The sequence below is a fragment of the Chelonia mydas genome, chromosome 27 (assembly GCF_015237465.2).
Source record: "Chelonia mydas isolate rCheMyd1 chromosome 27, rCheMyd1.pri.v2, whole genome shotgun sequence".
Taxonomy (NCBI): domain Eukaryota; kingdom Metazoa; phylum Chordata; order Testudines; family Cheloniidae; genus Chelonia; species Chelonia mydas.
The window spans coordinates 9,120,857-9,144,663 of NC_057860.1; the positions used below are offsets into that span (position 1 = coordinate 9,120,857).

At 44.5% G+C, this 23,807-nt stretch overlaps 1 protein-coding gene across 4 annotated transcripts in view; it reads left to right on the forward strand.

The window, feature by feature from the left end:
- Positions 1 to 20,624, forward strand: part of FAM117A (family with sequence similarity 117 member A) — a 29,785-nt gene extending 9,161 nt beyond the window's left edge. Inside the window, exons 2-8 of one of the 4 annotated variants that reach the window (XM_043536983.1) lie at positions 8,257 to 8,423; positions 12,796 to 12,891; positions 13,528 to 13,632; positions 14,015 to 14,149; positions 16,991 to 17,216; positions 17,634 to 17,754; positions 18,883 to 20,624. In XM_043536983.1, the coding sequence (XP_043392918.1) occupies positions 8,257 to 8,423; positions 12,796 to 12,891; positions 13,528 to 13,632; positions 14,015 to 14,149; positions 16,991 to 17,216; positions 17,634 to 17,754; positions 18,883 to 19,225 (1,193 nt within the window). In that variant the 3' untranslated portion in view covers positions 19,226 to 20,624. Of the gene's footprint in view, positions 1 to 8,256; positions 8,424 to 12,795; positions 12,892 to 13,527; positions 13,633 to 14,014; positions 14,150 to 16,990; positions 17,217 to 17,600; positions 17,755 to 18,882 lie in introns of all 4 variants that reach the window. The other 3 variants (XM_037886902.2, XM_043536981.1, XM_043536980.1) reach the window with 3 other exon arrangements.
- Positions 20,625 to 23,807: the final 3,183 nt, after the last annotated feature.

Sequence of the window (23,807 nt, forward strand, 5' to 3'; positions counted from 1 at the left end):
CTGCCCTGTCCGCAGGCACCTCCCCTGCAGCTCCCATTGGCCATGGCTCCTGGCCAATGGGAGCTGTGGGGGCGGCCCTTGGGGCAGGGACAGCATGTGGAGGCCCCTGGCTACCCTTATGCATAGGAGATGGACGGGGGAACATGCTGCTGCTTCTGGGAGCCATGCAGAGCAGGGCAAGCCCCGGAACCCACTCCCTGGCCGGAGCTCAAGGGCCAGATTAAAATGTCTGAAGGGCCGGATGCGGCCCTTGGCCGTAATTTGCCCACCCTTGATTTAAAAGCAAGCTGACCTCATTTGCCGCACTTCCCTTTTCCCCAAATTAGCAAAGCCATAAGAGAGATTTTGGTAACATTGTGTGTTGTAATTCCTTGCTTTTTTTACTTTTGCGCTGGAGTCATGCTATAACTTGTAAACTTCTGCTATGCTTCCTACTCTGCAAAATTTACTTACTGTCTTCGTGTTGGACACCTAAAGCTGGTGGCAAGGCCTGGAAGGTTTCTTGCATGTTTTTTCTGTTTGTTTTTAACTGTAGAAATATCAGCAGTATCAAATCTGGTCTGTTTTTACTAGGATATTTCCAAGGACCCAGAGGATTGAATGGGTGTTTCCTCATCCTTTAGTTGAGGACAAAGTTGAATCTTAGTGATCTCTACTCCTGTTTATCAGGTGTTTTATTTTAAATAGGTTTAACAAAAACAAACCAGTCTTTAACAAGGACTAGAAATTGGTTCCTCTCAGTTGCTCAGGGTTTCACTTCCTGTATTTGACATAATCCTACTAGTTCTCCAGTCATCTGTAATCTACTAGGTAAAAGAGTAAATAATACCTAAATTTCAAATGTTAAAAACAAGTAAAAACCTGTTTCTGAAGCAACCCTTATATGGTCCATATTGGGGCAGAAACCCACCTGTTCTTTGCCAGCTCACCCTTAACCTTGCAGAGCATAAAAGCCAGTCCAGAAGTGCTGCATATGTGCATCAGAATAAGTGACCCACTTGCTTGAAGCCCCCATTGAAGAGTGCCTTCACACCAGACCAGGTCTAAGAATGTCCTTTGGAGCCAAAGATTTCAAGTTTGGTTGTTTTTTCTAATTCTAAAATAAGCTTTAGAGAATTAAGATAAAAGGTGAAAAGTTCAGCTCATTTCCTCCAGTAACTGGGTGTTTAGCTGCAGCCTTGGACCCTAAGCAACTTGTGTTTGTGTTCAGTGGAGCTGCTCCTTAATGCATGCATTGTCTTTCGATTTGATTGAGTGCCACAGAAAAGCCTGAACTTCTAGTATTCCTTATTGAATAATTTCCTTAAATTACATCTGCAGATGGCTTTTTTCCTTGGACAGCTTTCCCCAGCTGCATTCGAATACAGCCTGTAACCAGGGAAATGGTTACAAAAACTGCAATTTCTTTCGTTTTGCTTGCAGGCCAGATCTTAAAACTCCAGCCCAGTTTAGCAGTGCCTACAGAAGTTGATTTGGGTCATAACTAATGTCAGTCTAGCTCTCTAATCTGGTAACTCCTCTTGTCATACACTGCTCCTTATCCTTGGCTATGAGTGAATGAAAATTCTTTTCCATAAGATCATGGAGGGACTGCCTCTTTCAATGCAAAATGGTAGCTTAACCACCTGATTCAGCCTATAAGCTAGATGACTGGGAAGGCTCTTGCATGTTTTTCAGAGGGTTGCATTTTGGAGTTGGCGGTCTTGAAACCGTGTTGGAGTTTGGAGTCTGGGTATTTTGGAACTGTGGGCACAGATCTTTTGCAAGAGTCGGAGGGGTACTGTGGTTTAACCTCAGCTTCTGCCTAATTACCGGAAGATGCAGTGGATTTCAGTGCTCCCAAGGCTGTGCAGTTTGTATGTTTGTTGAAATGGAACAAAGGGATGTGAAATGTGTAACTGTGTATGTGAATTTACCCTGTTGGTTGTAAATATTTTACAAGTAAAAGGATTATTATTCTAAAGGTGGAGGAGGAAAAACAGCTAGAGATGTAGAACATTTACTTTGTGCAGAGACTTCATCTTAAAATAGAATGTATGCCAAGAGTTGTGGAAGTTTTCAGCTAATTGTGCTACAGAAAAATGTTAATGCTAATGGGTGGGGGTGGGCATTTTTGTCCTCTCCCTAAATCCCCCTGTAACCTGGTGGTTTTTAATCTTTCACTACCATGAACAAGCCCCCTAGCAGAACCTTCTTCCAGTTCAAATTATTCTCTTGTCTACCTACTCATGTTTGTTGTATGGTTTACATAACTTATCAATGGATGTCTCACTTGACTTTACCCCCCGCCCCCCAATATTTATTAGTGAATATAGTCTTCCTTTTCTACACCTATATTCTGGATAAAGCGGGCTTCCCTCCCTAGAATCAGCACTACCTTACTGTTTTCAGCTCTCAGAACAAGGAGATGCCTCAGTAGCTAATCTGCTCCTTATCTTGCATCATGGATCCCTTTCTTCATACCCAGGTCAGTGTTTATTTCTATTTTCCTGTACTTGGGAGTTCCTCCAATACTATGGTGATTAGGGGCTTATTAGTACCTAAATAGCTCTGCCCTTCAGTGACTTGAACAAGAAGCCAGCATCTTCAGCATGTTCTCTTCTGGGGTCCCTTACAAATGCTCCTTTCATTTCTGGTACAGACTTTAGATCTGCCCTTTGTCCCTTCTGCTTCAGAAGGCCTGTCTATCGTCCTCTTCCATAGAGACAGCTCTATCTTTTCTGTGACATCCATGTGAGCCTTAACCCTGAACACTACCAACCTCCACATCTCACCTTGATCCCAGTCTTGACTATCAGCTCCTGACTATGCCCCAAATTCCTATTAATTCCTTCAGACTAAAATCTTAGGCCTCTCTGTAGAGTTCACTGTGTGCTAAGCACAGGAGTATGGATCAAGGATTTTAAACTTCATCATAACTGTGACATGTGAAGTTACCAATACACTGCTTTGCAGAACTCCCAGATAAAGACCTATATATTGCATAATACTAAATTGCTCTCAAACCTTTTGATGTCATCAAGGTGTGCTCTGGCAGCAGTTTGAAGAGGAGGGAGCACCTAATGATATATTTTGTTTTAGCAGCATATGGAATATTCTTATTGAGAGGCATTAAGGGAGAGAGTAGCTTCTTATAGATTTGGTTATCACTTCCAGAATATGAGAGATAAGAGCCACATCTGGGAAATAATAAATGTTTGGTTTAGTCTTTGTTCTGATGATAGATGATGCTAGCAGGATTAATGGATGCTGCGATTTGCCAGCGCTGCTGTGTAACTTGAAATGTAGTTACAAATCTTTCTTGCACCTGCCCAGTCTGCAAAATATACACGCCAAGTTTTAAATGAAAACTGAGAATAAATCTATAGAATCTGATCCGTTATTAAATGTTCTAGCCTTGTTCGTGGCAAAGACCTCTATCAATTTAAGCTATGGTGCACTATTGTCTTGAGTCTGCCAAAAAATTGAAATAACTTAATGATGCCAATATCTCATTCCTTAATAGGATGCAACACTGAAGCTTCAGCTTTGATCACCTTTGTCAGTATTAATGCTTTCACTGCTGATCATTGCACTAGAAACATCTAGATAGTGCTTTTATGGCACATCTTGACGTTCTGTAGGACTAAGGTAGCAAATATCTGTTGGTATCTGGAGGTCTGATGCCTGCAATTAAAGTGATGTCAGATGAAGTGTCTCCCTGACTGTGGTTTGTGGACTCCTGAGTTTTCTCTAAAATGTGGTCCATTAGACTAGAGCAGCATTTCCCAAACTTTTTTGGCCACGGAACACTTTTTAGCCTGGTGTATATATGGCAGTCTAGTTAAAGCAATACAGCTTTCCAGTGTGGACGTGACTCCTTAGAAAGGAGAACATCAACGAACATCCAGATGGAGAAACTGTTGTTGCTAATTCGGGAGGGGGGCACACTTTTTAGATACTCGGCCAATGGCCTACCTTGATGTTAGGTTTCACTGTGCTGTGGGAGGTTTTTTAGATGACTTGAAATCAAAGTACCTGTTGTAGTTTGCAAGAACTATGATAGAATGCAAGCACCCCGCTGGAATTTTATTTGCCTAAAATTCCTCCTGTAGTTTCAGTTGGATATAAAGTATTTACAGTATGCTTTGAAAAATTTCTGCCCAAGTGAGGTGAACTGTTCGTATGTAGCTTGTAAAGCTTGTTGCATGCTTTGGGATACTTGGCTGGAAGGCACTGTATAAATCAGTTATTGACCCTAGTAATCCTCACATGAATGGGAGTGGCTTTGGCTGTATCTCTACTGGATTCTCACTTTCACGAGAGCCTCTAAAAAGGTAGACCTCTTGCATTAAATGTTTAGATTCTTTGAGCTAATGAGCTCAGAATTGTAACAAACTCCTTGATGTGCCCACATATCACAGCACACACAAGTAAAATTTCTCCACTGTACACCTGTAACAGCCAGGCACTGTGAGATAAGTGTAGCATCAGTTCAGCCTTAACTTTGACTTTTATCTAAGCTCTGTCCATTTGTTAGATCCTTAAAGGGACACAGTTAATCTTAAGAGTTGACATGTTTCAAAAGACTTCAGTGTCTGATTAAACTGCATGTCCTTGAACTTTTTAGAACATTGTTCTGCTCCCCTTTTTGATAAGGTTTAGCTCTGCAAGGGAGAAACTATAAGGGGGATTGTGAAATAAACTATATACAAATGCAAAACTACTGGAAATATTTTTGCTAACTTCTGTTTGTATATTAGGTGTTGCCTCTAACTGTATTGGGTACAAAATTTCTAGCTAGAAATGTCTTGCTGATGTCCCTTTAATGATTTTTAGTAAATTTGTCCAGGGATCTGATATGTCCTCCTGCAGATGATAAAGATGAGATGGGCACTTTTTCTTCCTACAACTCCCTAGAAAGCTATATTTGCTGAGAGCCCAGTGCATGATAGGGATAGAGTCCAGAGTTCTAGTATAAAAAAAAAAAACGAACTGAAAATGCAGCCACCTTAACGATGAGGTCACACTTGACCTGAGTGAGTAAAAGGGACTATGCAAAAGTTGTTAGTGCAGCAGTGAGAGACAACCAAGTGGGTCTCTGAGATATAGCGACGGTTCTGTTATCTTGAGTGGCTTTGCTGTCGCATGAAAATCGAAAGCCCTCAAACTTGACTCTTGTCGGCTGTGTAGTTAGCGTTGGACCAAATCCAGAGCCTACAGCCAGGTGGCAGGGCTGTTTGGACTTAGTGCAATAGGATGATAATAGAACTGCTGTAAACAGGACACTCCACCCTGCCTCGACTTCTCTCATGCACCCTCTTTGTCATGCTGGAAATGTTGTTTTACTGTCTCTGATGCTTTTTTTAGGCCTATTCACTTTGACTTGGGAGGGGTGGGGCGGGCACCCCTCATCCAACACAAGCCCTGCCATCTGACTGCCTCCATTCCCACACCCTTCCCCCATCTTAGATTGCTACTGCCTTTAAGGGAACAACACTGTCCACTTGCAGAATTGACCTCCTGCAGTGGCAGGATGCTCCATCTGAGAGAAGGAATCGAGGTACGGCCACTTACATATTGAGTAGACATTCCCTCCTCAGGACTTTAATCTGTGCATTTGAGATTCCTCTGTGCAACAGGCATAGCTGTCTTAAGAGACCATGTTCATGCCCACACTCATTTCTCATGTATGCTGTAGAAGTCATTTTAGAATGGAGCGGAGCTGACATTTGCCAGACCATCCCCACAATCCAGTTGAGTGTTTGCAAATGGAAAGGCATCCATCCTCATGTATCAGCAGGTGATGGCTATAGCAACACAGAGGACCTTCAGTGGTGGTGTAAAGGGAGTTTCTGGGATTCATAGGCGCCGACTCAGTGGGTGCTCCGGGGCTGGAGCACCCATGGGGGTGGGGGGAACCCATATAAGCTCTCCCTCTCCATGCCTCCCCATCTGCCATGATCAGCTGTTTCACAGTGTGCAGGAGGCTCTGGGGGGAGGAACGAGGATGTGCTGTGCTCAGGGGAGGGAGTGAGGAGAGGTGGGAAGGGGATGTGGACTTGGGGAGGAAGGGGTGGATTGGGGAGCAGAGCGGGGGGTCGAGTACCCGCTGGCACATTGGAAAGTCAGCACCTGTGCTGGGATCTCTGGGATATAGTGGACTCTGGGGTGGTGGAGATGGGGGGGTTGTCCAATTATGGTAGCATGTTTAACTCCTCTTCTGCCAGAAACCTATTCTTGGGGACCAGCATGAGTTGAGGAGACAGCTGATGCCATATATAATTGAGATGCAAGTGATGCAGCCTGTGGGGCAGTGACTCACTGAAAGGAACTGCTAACACTTGAGCAGGTTTTTAAACTAGAATTAGGGTGGTGGTTTTTCTCAGACTGAGAGTTGTTTGAGGCAGGGACCATGTTTTCATATTTCTATGGGGCCGTTCAAAATCCCATTTGAGAGCTAGGTCCTATTGCGGTACAAATATTAAATCTTTTCCAGCCCTACCACAGGCCTCTATGGCAAGTTGCTTTTTGTTTCTGTTCCGCCTCACCTGGAACTCAATTTCCATTACTTAAGTCATTTTTAGATGACACAGATTAAGTTGATAGGGAATCTCACCAGAAACACAAAGGTTAGTAAACAGATGGCAGCCATTTCTGAGCGCTTAGAATGCCATGTGGCAAGGACTGCAAGCCTTTGTATATTGAATCATTTGGTTACTAGAAAATTAGCACTGGAATTATTAGAAATATTAATACTGGAATACAGGCTTAATTTACACTTTAAAACCAAGTGCTAAATTGTTTTTACCCACTGGGCTCTGAATTTGGGGGGTACATATATAAAACACCTGAACCAGGGCTGTCCAAGGCCTCATTGACTCTTTGCCAAGAGGCCAATGCGCTGATTCTAATTTGCATATTAATTTACATGTTTAATCAAACTAAATGCAAACAACCCCTAGTGTTGGCTTCAGCTTGCATGTTTCTTTATAGAATAGAAAATGCTCATTTGACTTCATCAGTAATAAAAACCCTGCTGTTCTCTGTCCCTGCACTGCAGTTCCAGGGAGAAGGGGACTACACTGTTCTGTCAGGCCACACATGGAGTGCACACCTACTTTAGAGCTGACTAGGAATGTAATATGCTGGGGGGTGAGGTTGTATGTAACATCTTCCCTCTTTCAGTGTGTCTGCCAAGAGAGAAGTTTGGCATTCTGTACTCTTAGCAGTTGGCATGAAATGGAAGCACGTCTGTGCACACAGTTACTGACATGGGAACTTACACTGGTGGTGTTTACAGAAGCTTTTCTGTTTGTCATAAAGCTGCAGTTGTGAAAATATTGCTCTCTGAATAGGCAACATAGTCATCCAGTGGACTGAGCATTAAACAGAGAGCCAGGACTCTTCTGAATTTTAGTTCTGGCTGTGACACTGACCAAGTCACTTACCCTTCTGTTTCATATTTGCTCTGTAAAATGGGGATATGTATTTACTCACCTCCCTTAACGCTTGCATAGCACCTTTCATTGGAGGATCCTGAAGTGCCTCAAGTAAATTTTTCTTTTGTTACAGATAAGGAAAATGAGGCACACAGGCTCCAGCTTGCATGCAGTGTCATTGTTTTAGATTAGAACCCAGGTTTTCTCACTCAGTAGTGTACTTTGGGCCACTAGGCAACATTGCCATGGGGGCTTAATAGATGTTTGCACAGTACAGCATTAATGCAAAAATATTGTAGATGTGCCAAATATTTCAGTATGCCATTGAGCTGTGACTGCCTTCAATTCTTAAGTTAGATTGGAATTTCTGATCAACAGTTTCAAGCAGCTTCTTCAGCACTGAAATAAAAGTTCCCGCACTAAGAAAAGAATCTTATTTTGATAAACATTAGCATAGATCTCTGTAGTGGGGGCATTTAAGCAGATTTCCCTTCCCTGACCCAACTAACCAACAACCATGGTGACTTCTGACAGTTGATCATGAGTAACAGGACTTTCATTGTTGTCTAGATTCAGGCTGGGAGATGGCAAGTGAGAGCATACAAGCTTCTGCTACTATAATGGCGTGAGTGCAGTGGATTAATTAGGAATAATAGGACTTTTCTTGTTGCTTCCAGTAACTGAACTAATTTCTCTATCCCTGTCTGTCATTCTGGTTGCTCTCATCCCTGAAATGGGTTTTCACTTGGTTGCACTGTATCAAATGGAAGACATTTAAAGCACTAAGTGTTAGTTATGGGCAGAGACTTAATATTTTTCTGCTTTTTCCTTCTAGCTAGTGTTCCATGTGCTACTGCTGTTGAAAAGACATGCCGGACCAGAGCGCCCAGAGTGAGGCGCACCTCTTCGCTAGATACCATCCTTGGATCGTACCTCCTAGGACAGTGGCCACGGGATGCTGATGGAGCTTTTGCTTCATGCATGAATGACAAAGCTACCCAGGTATGGAAGGTACCTTTGCAAGGTCTGAGGTATGGGGAGGGTTACAGAATGCTGGACTGGGGCTGCATAAACTGATTGTTAAAGAAGGCATCAAGCTTTCTTCTGTTCCGCTGCAACTTTCTAGGAAGACCTTCCCCTCTTACTACTTAGCCTCACTTCACTCTGGTTTGGTGTGGAGTTAGAATTCTCTTGGCCTTGTTTGGAGGCAGATGGCCTCTGGTGCTTTGCTTCAGTACTGGCTCAGTGTTAGGGGTGGGTTTTTTTTTTGGTGGCTTGCAGCTCTGGGCCAAATCCTTATATAACACTCATGGGCTCTGTGCCACAGCAAGAAGTCAAGGGTGCTCCCACAGAGGACTTGCTCAGTGCGAGCCATACAGCGCTCTGCTGTAGCATGGAAAGGCTCCAGACTTTGAGGAACTCTTAGCAACCCGTAAATATTACTATATGGCAACAGATACTGGTTCTGCATGTGGAGATGTGGAAGAATTTAGAAGGATAAGAGCATCTGTTCACTTAACCAGCCATTTATTTAGCACATTAAAACTGTTAATGGAGTGTTCATTCTCCAGCAGTTTTACTTACTGGGCTGTTTGCAGGAAATTCTCAATTGGTTTCCGAGTTCCGTTGTCCTGTTTAAATATATTCTTGTCTGTTCTGGTCTCTGCTGCAACAAGCAGTTCAGGGGTTGGAGGGCATTCTGAACAGAAAGGGAAGGAATTCCTTTGCCTTGTACCTTTGGGGTGGGAGATGGTCTCTTAAAGCATATTGGCACCAGTAAGGAAATGTAACCCCAGTGTTTAGGATCTGCAACTAAAAGGTTAATTTTTTAGGCATTTGCTCTGCTTTCCAGCTGGTCTTCTCCACAGTATGTTAAATGCTGATATGTTCATTTGACCCTTACTTTCAATGTGGATTTAACCAGTGTGGTGCCTAAAGCAAGTTATGCCAATGAGGTAACAGTACCTTCCATCTGACTGACTGAAAGCTCTTTGCAAACAAGAGTAAAGGATGCCTCTCAGCACACCTGTGAAATAAGTAATTATCACCACTATTTTGTAGATGGGGAAACTGACAGGGTTAGCAGTTCCCTGGGGAAAACTAGTTTAGGCCAGGGCACTGGTAAAATACTGGCTGAAGCCTGATTTAAACTGGGGAAAAGAATTGCATTAGTATCCAGCAAGATCAGCAAGGATAGAATGACTCTTTTCAAATTTGGGATACATCCATTCAAAACTGCAATAGGAATAGGCTCAGTCTCTCCAGTGCATCAAAGTTGATTGTCTGCTACAGAATGTGACATGGCCAAATGGACCTGGACTGCTAGGCTGCAACTCTCTGTGCACCTGATTGCTTAATACTTCAAGCCTACCACTCTGCATTATTGTTTTCATATAATCAAATGTTTTCAACTTTTGTTTATACAATATTGAAAACTGAAATGAGTCACGACCTGTAGAACTTCCTTGAGAAATTACTGAACCAAAATGTATAGGCGTTCCAGTGTTCAGTGTTATAATTACATACATTAGTAATGTGCCCACTGCGATTTTACTTTTCTTTTGTACAGCTCTAAATTAATCTACTGCCCTATGTAGCCACAATTTGAATACATAACTAAAACTAAATGTAATGCGGTGTGCATTAATGAATCTGTTTTTAAAGTAGAAAATGCCTTAAACAGAGACTAACTCGTTTTTCCTACGGTGGTAAAAACCATGATTTTACCTGCTAAAAAACACCTCTGGTAAATACCATGCCATCCCTGGAAACTGAGACACATAGGTTGTGACTTGCCTAGGTCACACACTAAACTTGTGGCAGAGCTGAGAATAGAGCCCCAGCTTCGTAGCTGCCAGTCCTGTGCCTTATCCATATCATGTTCTTCCACCTGTCATCCCATTCTAACTTTTACTGAGATGCAGGATCATCTGTGTTGCTGTTCTGCAGTTTGCCAGACTGAATTTTTCAGTGTCTTAAGGCACAATGAAGCAGGCTCTGGAACTTCTGGTGGCCAGTGCATGTTTATACCTTTCTTTAAATAGCTACTGATCAGCTGTTTTGAAAAACTCTGTAGATCTGCTAGCTTAAGGTGGTTAAGTGAGATGCAGCTGCAGGTGCTGAGTGTGGGGGCGAGGATGGCAGCAATCTACATGATTGGAGCTTGTGGTTTCATCTTTCTTGCTGCACAAAGCATTTTGTCCCTTCTCACTGTGAGGGGAAGTGGTTTTTGCCACAGTTAGTACAACAGGTTCTGTAATTTCCTTCTCTGCTGATAGACTTGGCCCTAGAGAGGTAGGAGGCACATGCATGCTCAGTCTTCAGACGTTCTCACTCCTGCAGGGTTCTTTCTTCCTTTTTAGGCTCTGACGTGAGCCTTTAAGCAGTGCTAAGTGCGCTGGTGTTAAGGTTCTCTAGCCCTTGGAGTGTAGAGCCCAGTGTAGATATCTGGAGCCCACTCAAGTGGTGAGGGATCCTGAGGGTAGTCCAGTGACTGGAAGAAAAAGGGGACCAAATGTAGCTTTGGATTATAACACCCCCACCCCTACTATGAGGGTCCAATAGCATTTTACAGACAACTTGGACTAAATTGTCTTGAATATCCTTCTTAGCATTGGTTCATAAGTACATGAGGTATCCAGGGTTTTAAGAGGCTGAATTACTTTAACCCCAGAGCAGTATCAGCCCTGGCAGTTGCAGTTCAAGCATCCCCATCAGTGTCCCTGCTGCTCTGACCTGGGTGGCGAATGTGGGGTTGGGTCAGTCCCATGCCCATTCAGTCTTTGATCTGGCAGACACAAGTTTGTTTCATGGAAACCACTAAGTAGCAACAAATGTCAGGTGTTGCAGGAAACAGAATTCTTTGCTTATTTGAAGTGGGCCACTGGATCCAATCTGCCAGCACAAGAGGACTTCACTTAAGTTTTTGGTCTAGTGACCACCCTTCCGATCTGCATGCCACATCAGGCTGCTGCTGCAATCCCAAAGAGGAGCCCCTGTGTAAAATTGAAAGTTTGTTGGTGGAAAAGCAGCATGCTAAACTACCAGTGGTATGGGTCCTAAGGAGTCCAGTTCAGCCTCCGCTATTCAGTAAATCAACTGTATCCAGCTATAAAGCTTAATCTGTCAGCAGAAACCTTGTACCTTTCTGGATAGCTTGTCTTGTTCCTCTGGCTTGGACTGTAACCTTTTAAGCAACTTTCTGCAGAGAGGATTCTGCAGCCGTAGTGACTCAACAGGGCTGTTTTTAACAGCTGCTGTTTTTGCAATGACCTCTCCAGGGAGGTCAGTTGCAGTGCTTGGAGAGGAACTGTTCTCAGGCCTTTGCACCTTCTGGCAGCTTGTCCAGGGAGGGCTGAGGAGGAAATTAACATCAATCCCTCCCACAGAAATGGCAGGGAGGGGAATGACTTGGGATGAGTGGTTTATGGTGAGTTTAAATGTGGTGGTGGGGATGTATTTGAAAGTGAGGTACCTCGGGACTCGTTTCTGATCCTAATATCTCATCCATGAGAATTTAAGTTCACTGTACTTCCAGTGCAAGGAAATTCACACGCTTCACCTAGCCGGAGTTTGGCAAACCATTTCTTTTGATGATTGAAATAGAGTTGTCTCTTGAAAAACAGTTCTGTAAAATGGTGCTGAGGTCCTGTTTCCCCAACAAGTTCAAATTTGCTCAGTTTACAGTCAGTCCTGCAGACTCAAATGGGATCCGAGTCAAGCCAGATTCTTGCATTGCTCATGCATCAGAACCAATACAAGACTCTGGTAGCCAACTTCTGCTTTTGGTTACACGTATGAACTTCCACTCAATCTTTATTGAGGCTGGACAGGTGTAATGGGGAAGAGAAATCTGGCCTAGCAATCAGAACATAACAATTTGCTCTGAGCGGTGCTAACTGCTAGGCTAACATGAGTGAAAAGGAAAATACATACATCACTCCTGTCACCAGATCTGACTGGGTACATGTGGGAGGCAGGAAATGTCATTTGTACATGCCTGCTTTTTTCTCTGGTTATGCATAGCAATATTATTCATCACGGATATCTGAGCAGCTGAAAGAAAGATAAAGCCAGTGTCTTGAGTGGTTCTCTCCTTGCCTATCCCAGTACAGGAAGAAGTAGATTCAAAGAACCACAAGTTCAAACAAACATTGCTTGATCTCAGAGTATTAACATGCAACTATTTTCTGATCTGTTTTACTGTGCATAGGCACTGTGACCCGAAACTCTTAATCCAGAGCTGAAGGAAGGACTGAAATATAAGTGTGAATGCACAGTACTTGTTCACTTTTATTCCTAGGAGGCCTTGTCCCCTGCCTAGAAGACAGTAAATTTGGTGGGTGCAGGCCTAAATAATCTCTCTTCCCTTCAGACTCCAACATCCTGGCACGAAGTGGAAGTCGGGAAGGCCAGTGCCAGTACTCATAAGCGTTCTGCATCTTGGGGTAGCATGGATCACCGCAGAGAGGTAAACAGACCCCTTCTACAACTTAGCAACCCATACAAGTCTTACGCATTATGGACCATACCTTGCCCATAAAGTGGGGAAAGAGTGTAACTGAAGCTGAGATATTAAACTCCCATGTGCACTCGTTAGCCCTTAGTTTGAGGGCTGCATGGCCTAAGTAAATATTCTAATTGTCCATAAATCTTACACGGCAGGTCAGCATGCTCTTCCCACCCCACCCACCCTCTATTTGATAAACTGCAAGTCCCTCCTCTAGCCAGCTTCCCTTGTAAGGGGGTTGACTATAGCTTAGTGCATCACTTGCAGAGAGGCCATGCCCATAACACCAACCCTTGGGGTGAGCTCCATTGAGTCCTGGTTCAAAGCTGATGCTGTAAATGAAAGACTAATACTCCAGGACTTCGGGAAAGGGAAAGCTGTCTACACCCTTGTAAAATAGGGGAGTTCACTATTAAACCTTTGGAATAACTTCCTCCCCACCCTCTGAGAAATGTCCAAGGTTTGTTCTAGCTTGACTGAATGTGTCCCTCTGTCTTGTAACTGCCTGTGGGGGAAACAATGGGGAGGGGATGGTGAATTTTGGTTGTAAGCCCTGTTTCCTTGTCCAGTTCTATATACGCTGAATTTGTTTGCTAGATTGCTAAACTGAAGCAGCAGCTCCAGCGAACTAAGCTAAGTGGCAAGGAGAAGGACCGGAGCTCCCCACTCCAGGGGGATCACGCTGTCCTTGGATCAGTCAGGGTACGTTTCATGTTTCATCCCCTTCTTCCCCATCTGTTTTGCAGTGTACCCTCATGAGGCTGGGGAGCACAGTCCAGTTCTGCCAGATTACAAATCCAGTTTCTAAGTGGTTCTTAGTTTTGTTTAAATTCTAATATCCAGTGTGGTTTAAAAAACAAAACAAAACCTTCCCCATGTACCCCCAAAGGCTTTGGACTGCAGGCAATGGGTTTAATATACACACTTTCCTATCAAGGCTTTCCCCAATCAGCTGGCTTCCTAGAACATCTTGGCTGAAAATTCAGAGCTGAGGGAGATAGATGCAGCTGTGCTGGGAGATCTGTATGAGTTTGTGTGGCTGCAGTGTACCCCTGCACCTCAGTCTGACTCTGTGTTGTCACAGGACTCCCCTCCTGGACTCCCTCCTGCATCTCCTGTTTTGAGGCTCAGCCCCTGCTTACATAGGAGCCTGGAAGGACTAAACCAGGAGCTGGAGGAGGTTTTTGTGAAGGAACAAGGAGATGAGGAGCTTCTCAGGGTGAGTTGTGTCCCTTCGGGTAGAATCATAAGTATCAGGCTGGAAGGGACCTCAAAGTCATAAAGTGCAGTCCCCTGCACTAAGGCAGGACCAAGTAAACCTAGACCATCCCTGACAGGGGTTTGTCCAAGCGGTTCCTCCAACAATGGAGATTCCACAGCCTCCTTGGAAGCCTATTCCAGAGCTTAACTAACCATATAGTTAGAACGTTTTTCCTAATATCTAACCTAAGTCTCCCTTGCAGGACATTAAGCCCATTTAGTACTTGTTCTGTATTCAGTGGACATGGAGAACAATGGACCAGTCTTCTTTTCTCAATACTAAACAAGCCCAGGTTTTTTAACTTTGCCTAATAGATCAGGTTTTCTAAACCTTGGATCATTTTTGTTGCTCTCCTCTGGACTTGCTCCAGTTTGTCCACATCTTTCCTAAAGTATGGTACCCGGAATTGGACACCGTACTGCAGCTGAGGCCTCACCAGTGCTGAGCAGAGCAGGACAATTACCTCTTATATATGACACTCCTGTTACTATACCCCAGAATATTATTAGCCTTTTTCGCAACTGTCACATTGTTGACTTGTATTCAGTTGATCCACTGTAACACCCCCTCCCCCGCTGCTCCCCCCCGGTTTTTCAGCATTACTATCACCTAGGCTGTAAGTCCCTATTTTGTAATTGTGCATTGGACTTTTCCTTCCTAAGTGAGTTATTTTGCACTTATCTTTGTTGAATTTCATCTTGTTAAATTCAGACCAGTTCTCCAATTTGTCAAGGTGATTTTGAATTCTAAGCCTGTCCTCCAAAGTGTTTGCAACTCTTCCAAGTTTGTCACCTGCAGATTTTATAAGCATACTCTCCACTTTATTATCCAAGTCATTAATGAAAATATTTAGTACCAGATGAAGGATTGACCCCTGTGAGACCTCACTAAATATACCCTTCCAGTTTGACAGCAAACCATTGATAACTACTCTTTGAGTATGGTCTTTCAATCAGTTGTGCGCCCATCTTTTCGTAAGTTCATCTAGAACACATTTCCCTAGTTCACTTATGGGAGAGTCATGTGGGATTATATCAACTAACATTAAGATATATCATGTCTACAGCTTCTCCCCCATCCACTGGGCCAGTAACCCTGTCAAAGAAGGAAATTAGGTTGGTTTGGCATGATTGATCTGTTGACCTGAATACACCTAACTTACCTTAACATTCTTTAACATGTTCATTCTCTATCTTAACTTGTTCTTTCCCCCTTGTTGTTAATTGTGTTGAGTATCTGGCCACCTTTTTAGTGAAGACTGAAGGAAAACAGGCCTTAAATATCTCCGCCTTCTTGATGCCATCAGTTAATAGCTCTTTCCCTGCTAAGTAGAGGATTTACACTTCCCTTCATCTTTCTCTTGCCCCTCATGTATTTAAAGAACATCCTCTTGTTGCCTTTCATGTCCTTTGGTAGGTGTAACTCATTTTGTGCCTTAGTTTTTTCTGATTTTGCCCATACATGCTTGTGCTATTCTTTTGTACTCCTCAGTAATTTCTCCATGTTTCCACTTTATATAGGATTCCTGCTTGATTTTCAGGTAAAGAGCTCCTGATAGAGCCATATTGGCCTCTTGCTATTCTCGCTGTCTTTCCTTTGCATCAGGATAGTTTGCAGTTGAGCCTTTAATACTGTCTCCTTGTGAAACTGCTAACTCTACTGAACTCCTTTCTCCCTTCATTTTCTTCCCATGGGACTTTACCTACCAGTTTCCTCAGTTTGTCTGCTTTTGTGTGTGTGTAAGTCCATTGTCTTTATTCTGCTGCTCTCACTCCTGTCCTTTCCTGGGGATCATGAAATCTATCATTCTGTAATTGTAGATTTGTAAAGATTTAGGCACCTAACTCCCATTGGTTTCAGTAGGAGCCAGGTGCCTAAATACATTAAAATCCAACCCTAAGTGACTTTCACATGCTCATACAGTCTGTGGCAGAGCAGGGAACTGAACCAAGGTCTGTTGAGTCCCAAACCAATGCTCTAACCACGTGTTTGTGGGTTTGTGCTTGTCATTAAAACTAGAGGAAGCAACCAAGGAAGTTCTCTGAGACTCTTAACTGCTTTGATTAGCTGCTCATTTGTCAGCTCTCCACCTTGGGCCCTTTGGGTACGCAACTCCAACCCAGAGCTGAGCCTTAAGGCTGCCCCCTGCTCCACATTCCTCTTCAAACCCACTGCTGCTGTGATACTTAAGAAATCAGCCAGTTAACTACAGTGTTGAGAATATGCTGCATCATTTTAAAAAGCATATTAAATTATGGTAGTGGCCAAAGGTCTCAGTCAGAATCAGGGCCTCCTTGTGCATATGCAGAAGAGTCCCTAGACAGAGCTTTCCATCTAAAGGATTTGTGCTATACCAGTTCTGCGTCATTGCCTGTCCCTCCCCATTTGTATGCTGCTTGTCTCTTGTCTAAGATGACATAAACTCTTCAGAGCAAGGGTTGTGTCTTTGTATTGGGCCAGGCTGTCAGTGTCCAGCAAGGCCCCCCAGCCTGACTAAAGTATCTTGACATTGCTGCAGCATAAATATTGAATTGTTGTCTAAGGTGCATGGCATTTAACTGGCAGGGAGAGGGAATTAGTCTGAAGGCTAGTAGAGAAATGGCTCTGTAATTCAGCACCTCTGTGTTCTGGATGGGTATATGATCTGCCCCTGCCTGTATAAATCCCAAAGCACGTGGTCTGGAGCAGTAGGATTGCTTCAGTCAACGGAGATCTAAATGCCACTTGTAAGTTCTGCCTGCCTGTGTGAAAGGGGGCTGAGGTTGGGGGTTGCCGTTCAATACGCTTTCCTCCCTCTAGATTCTGGATGTTCCAGATGGCCACAGGGCACCAGCCCCTCCCCAGAGAGGCTCTGAGGATCTTTCGCTGCTGACTCTGGAACCCAGCAGTAGCAGCTGCAGCAGCCTTTCTCTTTCCCCATCCCCTTCTGTGCCTCTCCGATCTTCTCCGCACACCCCTGCGAGAGCAGCTACGGAGGAGCTTTCTTCAACCCTGGAAGAGCCACTGCCGGACCCCAAGGAGAAAGGTAAATGGCAGTAGTTAGGCTCAGCAGTGGCCTTCTCCCAGCATAGGGAGATGTGAACGCAGTAACCCTTTCAGTGCAGCGACCCAGTTCTCTCCACCTCCAGTGTGTGTTGAATTGGGATTGTGGGAGCCCAGAAGTTAAGTAGGAGATGGGGAGTGTGGGGTGGGGTGCCATTGAGTAGGTGCTAGAACAAATTGGAGTTGCAAGGACTCTTCTGTGCAGGGTTTTTTTTCCTCAGTCACTTGGGAATTCTCAGCACCAGGCTGACTGAGGATAGAAGTTAGTAACTGAATGCAGTTCTCATGCCAGGACTTTTGGACACTACTGTGATTTTGGGGAGCGTATCCTGTGTTGATTTAAAAGGGCTCTGTTGAATTCTTCTAGAATCTTCTCAAAAAAGTCTTCCTTCCCTGCTAGAGGATGGTAGCCCCTCTCCAGTCCTGGCCTTTGCCTCGTCTCCGCGACCTAACCACAGCTACATGTTTAAACGGGAGCCTCCCGAGGGATGTGAAAAAGTCCGGGCCTTTGAAGAGGCTTCGTAAGTATCAGAAGGGATGATGTCTTGAGGGAGAGTTTAAATGAGATGGTGCCAATGCTTATGCAGTTTCCCTTGCCTACATTGTACTGCGTAACTGTCACTCCCCCCTCCTTGGCCTGACTCCAAGGAAATAAACCTCTAAAACAGACTGGAATTGGGGAGCAGCTTCTCTTGGGAAGTATGCAGACATTAGATGTGCTGCCCTCTTGTTAGGTGCAGAAGCAATGAACCAGAGTGCTTCTGACACGCTGGAGGACTCTTCGGTGAAGATGACCAGTGGCGCCTGCCTTCCCACCACACATACAAGCGCTTTGCTTACCTAACCAACATGCCCACTTGGCCACAAGGGTTGGCCCTCAAATAAACCAGCTCTGCTTTCCCCAGCCCTCAGCAGGATGGGGCTGTTGACCTTACCTGTGCTACTGGCCACCCTTCCTGCTCAGCCTGCTTGTTGGCTCCCATAACCACCCACAGTTCCCTTTGTTTGCTTCCAGTCAGCCTGCTTCCCTTCTACTGGTCTCCAGCCCAATGGTTGAGTTGAGAACTGTAGGGAGGGCAAGCAAGAAGAGGTCAGTGAGGGTTCCTACCATTGTCAAGGGTGACTTGGGTCTCCTTCCATCTCCAGGCAGGTCTACGCTTAAAAGGGTGTACCACTGTAGCGCTTCAGTGAAGATGCTACTTCACAGAGCTTCTGTCGTCATAGCTACGGCCTCTTGTGGAGGTGGATTAACTATGTCAATGGGAGAGCCCTTTGAGGTAGCGCTGTCTACTCCAGGGGTTAGGTCAGTATAACTGTGTTGGTCAGGAGTGTGGATTTCACACCCCTGAGCAGTGTAGTTATACCAATGTGCATTTATAGTGTAGACCTGTCCCTAGAGTCGTGGTCTGCCCGGCTGCTCAGAGCCCTCACTCGTTGCTGGCCAAGTGCTTCCTTTGTGTTTCTGAAAGAACTAACAGACTATTCCCTGCCTGGAAAGTGGCCAGCTTGCAAAGGGTTAAGACAGTAGGCAGTCTATGCCCTCCACACAACAAGCGTATACTGTCAAAGCTGCAATTGCTTGAACAGCTGTATGCTCTCTGAGGGCTCCATTCCTAACCCATTTCTTTTTGTTTCTCTCCCTCCTTCAGATCCCCCAGCCCTGATCAGAATTTTCTGCCCTCCTGTCCCGATAAGAACAAAGTCCACTTCAACCCAACTGGCTCTGCCTTTTGTCCGGTCAGTCTGGTAAAGCCTCTCTTTCCAAATATGGGTTTCCTGTTCAGAAGCTTCCCTACTACCCCCAGCCCCGTGCCATCAGGCACGTTCACCTCCTGCCAGTCCACTGCCCCAGGCCCGTTCCTTGGGTCGCGGAAAGACTCCGCAGCAGATGGCTTTAGCGAGGTCTCTAAATCACCTCCACTGAACTTTGAACACTGGAAGCGCACCCAGACAGAAGAGAGTGTCCTCTTTCATAGCTCTCTTGTGGTCTAAGGCCTTTGGGAGACCTGGCACAGCAAAGCATCTGTGGTTCTTCGGTGCATCTTAAACAGCCTGTGGTGCCTTGAAGTTGGGACTTGAGGGTTAGATGGGCAGCCCTGGGACTGAAAACCACAGCAAGTTTCCTCCAGAGCGATGGTGAAAACTGTTAAGTACAATGTGCCACAGGACTCTTTGCTGCTGGAGTGGTTCCTTTCTTCGAGCCCCCCCAGTACTTAAAGCACTTTCCTCTCCTGTGTTGAAATGTCATTTTTTTTCCTGTATGATTGTTTTGCTGTCAAAGAGCAGCTGGGACTCTGCTGCTGGCAAGCAGCACGGAAATGCAAGCTACCTGGCTCCTTAAATGAAATTCCTTGCTGCAGGTATTCAGAGGACATGGGAGATTCCTAGCACTTCTCATCCCCACAGTTGTCATATGGACTTCCTGCACCCAGGGGGAGGGAGGCCAGTAGCTTGGCTGCCTCCTGGAGAAGCTGGTAGAACCTGGCTTAGCTGATTCCAGCTACCTGAATGTATTGGGCAGAATTTGACAATGCATCTGCTCTCTATCAAAGGCAGCTTGAGCCACTTAAAGCACCCAAAATATAAAAGAGAGAGACGTGAGGGGCTTGGAAGTGAACTGTAGACAGCTCCACTACTGGATAGCTGAACCCTTTGAAATAGCCACCTAGAGCTTTCAGGAGCCTCTTGGAATGCCTTGCTGTACAAAGATAGAGAATGCAGATCAGATACCTGCCAGTGCACCTTTGAGAACCTCTGTTTGCAGAGGACCTGTACTCTGGGAAGCTTCTTACACGACGGAGGATGAATAAGTAGAGATGTGGAACTGTCTGCATGGCTTGGTAGGTAGCGGAGGGCCTCTCAGACCCCCACAGCCTTTTGCCAGGGGAAGGAGATGGAAATCTAAGTCCAAGCAGCATACAAAAGGTTTCCATGGACTTGTGGAAGGTTGCTGCTAGTAGAGATGTTACATGCTGCTTTCCAACCAAATGCCGTGGACATCCTGACTGGTTCTGGTATTGTTTGCCTGTGCAGAGGTGGAGTTGGGGATCAGAACCATTTTGTCTCACTGCAGAAAAACTTTATGCACAGACATAAGATCATCCTAACTGGGCTGGAGTCTGAGATCCTGCTAGACCCAGAGATGCTTATCCCAGCACAAAGCCTTATAAGGTGAAACTATAACATGAGGAATTCTGATTGTAATGCCTCTTGAAAATGAAAGTATTTGATTTGTGTTCTGTTGCTAAGGCTCTGGGTTGTATTGAACCCTATTTTCTTGTATCTGATGTAGAAACTCTATTTTCTTCCAAAGACACTATTTTTGCAGCTGTTTGAAGTTTGTATTTTATGTATGTATTGCAAAGCTTAAAGGAGGAATGTTAGCCTTGGAGTTTTTCTTGTCTTGTGTTCAGAGTTTTTTTGCAGATCTTGGTGTTGCCAGTAAAAAAAAAAAAAAAAAAAAAAAAAATTACAGGCATCCAAAGCTCCTTTTCTTTCTTTGGGGTTTGAGTGTATTTAGTCTAAACTGGAATCTTTGGGTAGTTGAATCGACGGCTGCTGAAACGACAAATAGGCTGGATAGACTGCATTTTCTGCTGCAATGGCCTCTAGCTGTTGATACGGTACCTTCAGCTTAGAATGTGTGCTTGCCAGCCCATTGCTGGTGCACAGCAAAGGGAGGGGTTCAGTGCTATTTATCACTATCTGCTAGACATGCAGTAGCTCCAGAGCATATGCTACACAAGAGACTGGCTAGTGTGCTATACCTCAAGTGGTCCTTGTACTGTTTTTAGGCTTAGGACTAACTTTCTGAACTATAGCCACATTAAGTTCAGTAATGCTAAACAGCAGCTAGTGTTAAAATTGCTTCTCTGTAATGTATTAAAGATGTGTGCTCATCTTAGCAGTATGAATACAGCTTCTAAATTAGGCTGTGGAGAGGAAATGCAGCCGGCTTGGAGGAAAACGCCTACGTACATAAACTCTGCTTCATCCTACTGCATGAACTGCAAAACAATCTCCTTCACTTTAACTCCCTGAAGTTGGTCATGGCATTTTAGTGCTGCACTGGGGGAGCTCTGCAGCTGTTGGTAGCAAAGGCTCATTGAAAATGTGAGAGGAACCTCACTAGGCCAGGTAACCATTCACCCAGTGAGCTGGGTATGCAGAGCTGGGGAAAGCTACAGGCCTCAGCTCAGAACATATGTCAGATTTATTAGGGGAAAGTGCAGTGAACAAGGTTCCACCTTTTATTTTTATTTTTATTTGGAAACCTTGAGTCCCTCTGTCCAGGTGTTCTTAAATCAGAATTTGATCTTGCAGTGGGGGAACGCTCTGCTACCAAAAGGAGTTCCAAACTGCTCCCAGCTCTCTTCAGCTGTTGCCACCTTCTGATGAAGCACCACTGACATGAGTTTGTGTTTTTGGCAGGGAGAGATGGGGAAAGATTCTTCAGGTAACAAGCCAAGTAGCCTTAAAAACTTTTGATTGCTTATAAACATGAATTCAAACAACCTCTTCCTGACACTGCAAGCCATTCTACCTGCAGTTCTGCCAGCATCACAATCTCTGACCTACACCTGCCATACTGCAGACTCTGGGGGAAAGGTGGTCAACCTGGCTAAACTGTATGGAGAACAGAGATAGCAGCTAGGCACCAGGAAACACAACTGTACATGTGCTGCCCCAGGAATAGCGTTCTTTGCTGTGTTAATCTGTAAATCCATCATTTAACTCCAAATGGAGTGGATAATAGAGGTTGCTGTGCTCTGAACAAGCCCCACCATCACTCAGTGCTCTGGTTTGAGACATGTCATGGCTGCTGGTATGTGCTATGCACGGATTACAAGCTTGCTGTATGATTCAGGGAAGTAAGATGGAAAACTGGCCTTCTCATGGAACACTAAGCTTCTCATAAATGGCTAGTGCATTCATTTCTCTGCACCCCCTGCCTGCAGACTGAATGACATACTTCACCCCTCTCCTCCGGTGTGCAATTAAATCTTGATGGTAGTGCCCTGCTGGAGTACTCCTTTCACTGGTCTGCATTCCAGTCAAGTCTGGAATTATTTGAATAAAGAATCACTACTGAAAGGAGAGAAGCAGTGAGGGGAAAAAATGACTATAGAAAGGGGAAACCAGCATGGAAAACCACGGGGCCTTGTGTTTAGTTCTAGCTGGAGCTGGCCTGTTTCATGCAATATGCTCCTCAGCCATAAACTCTACAGCCAGCTAGACTGATCATCCCTCCTCCTGTACCCAGAGTTAGGACTGGATGCATGGTGTACTAGTTCTTTATACAAAAATGCCCAAAGCTTTCTGAGGGCTCTGGGCTGTCCGGTTACTGTGTTGATGATAGTGACATGTTTGGATTTGTGCACACAGAAAGCAGAAGATAACCTAACTGAATTGGGTAAGATTCTGAATGACAGGGAGCTGTATGTAGACCAGAGCTAGCAGGTTCTGCCTGGCTAAGTAATGCAAGTTTGGATAACCAGAGGAAAAATACAACCCCATGCTTCCATCAGCAATATTTCATTTCTTGTCTAACCTGTAGTTCATATAGAACTTCTGTTTTTGTTGCCAGTCTATGGACAATGTGGAGACATTAAATTACATAAGAGCTCTCTATTCACAATCTAATTAGTCCCTGATCCTGGACTTCTGGAACTGAGTGGACAAAGATCATTTTTACAATTTGCAATATCACGTGGGTAAATTTAGCAGAGTTCATTTAGGGAGGGGCTTGGAGATTACAGGCCAGGTTCATCTTGGCAGTTGTAGGGAGGCATTATGACAATTTAAAAAGCATTCACTGCCTCCATATATTTTTCTCCTCCAGAACCCCGCTAGTATAGTTGATCCTCCATTGTGTTCTTTAATATTAGAGAGGTGGGTCTAGTAACTAAAAGCCCTGACTCAAATGTAAAGGATGTAATTGGGTTCTAAAATCACAAAGCAGTTTCTGTACCACTGTTAATGTTAAGTTCTAATAAATATACCTTCCCCCTGTTCTTATTGCCCCCATCATCTTAGAGTGTGTCCATACACAGGTCAGTTGGACTTGCTGGTTCTTGCATGGTAGCACAGTGCTGCACTGTTTAGGTTACAGACAAGCGTGTTTAAATATAAGCTTTTTATTGGGATTCAACTTCATGGAGCCACTTCTGACGCTTCTAAATTTGGGAAAGTACTGTGCCTCTTTAAACACCATGACCACGCTGACAATCAGCGTATAACCCCTTCCAAACCCTGTACGTGTCAGCTAGAGGCAGTGTCACTTCCACACTCCTGTGAAGGTGGACCTAATGGGGAAGTCAAACCTGTTCTCAGCTGCAGGCTGTGTGTTTAAAAATAAAGGGTTTTGCAGCTGTGGGGGGAGTCAGCCTAGCAGGAGGTAACCATTCTTGCTAGATGGTAAGAACAGCTTCAGATTAGGAGTTTCTAAAGGGTAATTACAGCAAACCAAGTAGTTTGAATCTGCAAGGTGGCAAAATGCTAATCTCAACACTGATACGGTTTCTAAAAATCTATCTTCAAGGTGAATCTCTGTAGAACAACGCCAACCCTATCC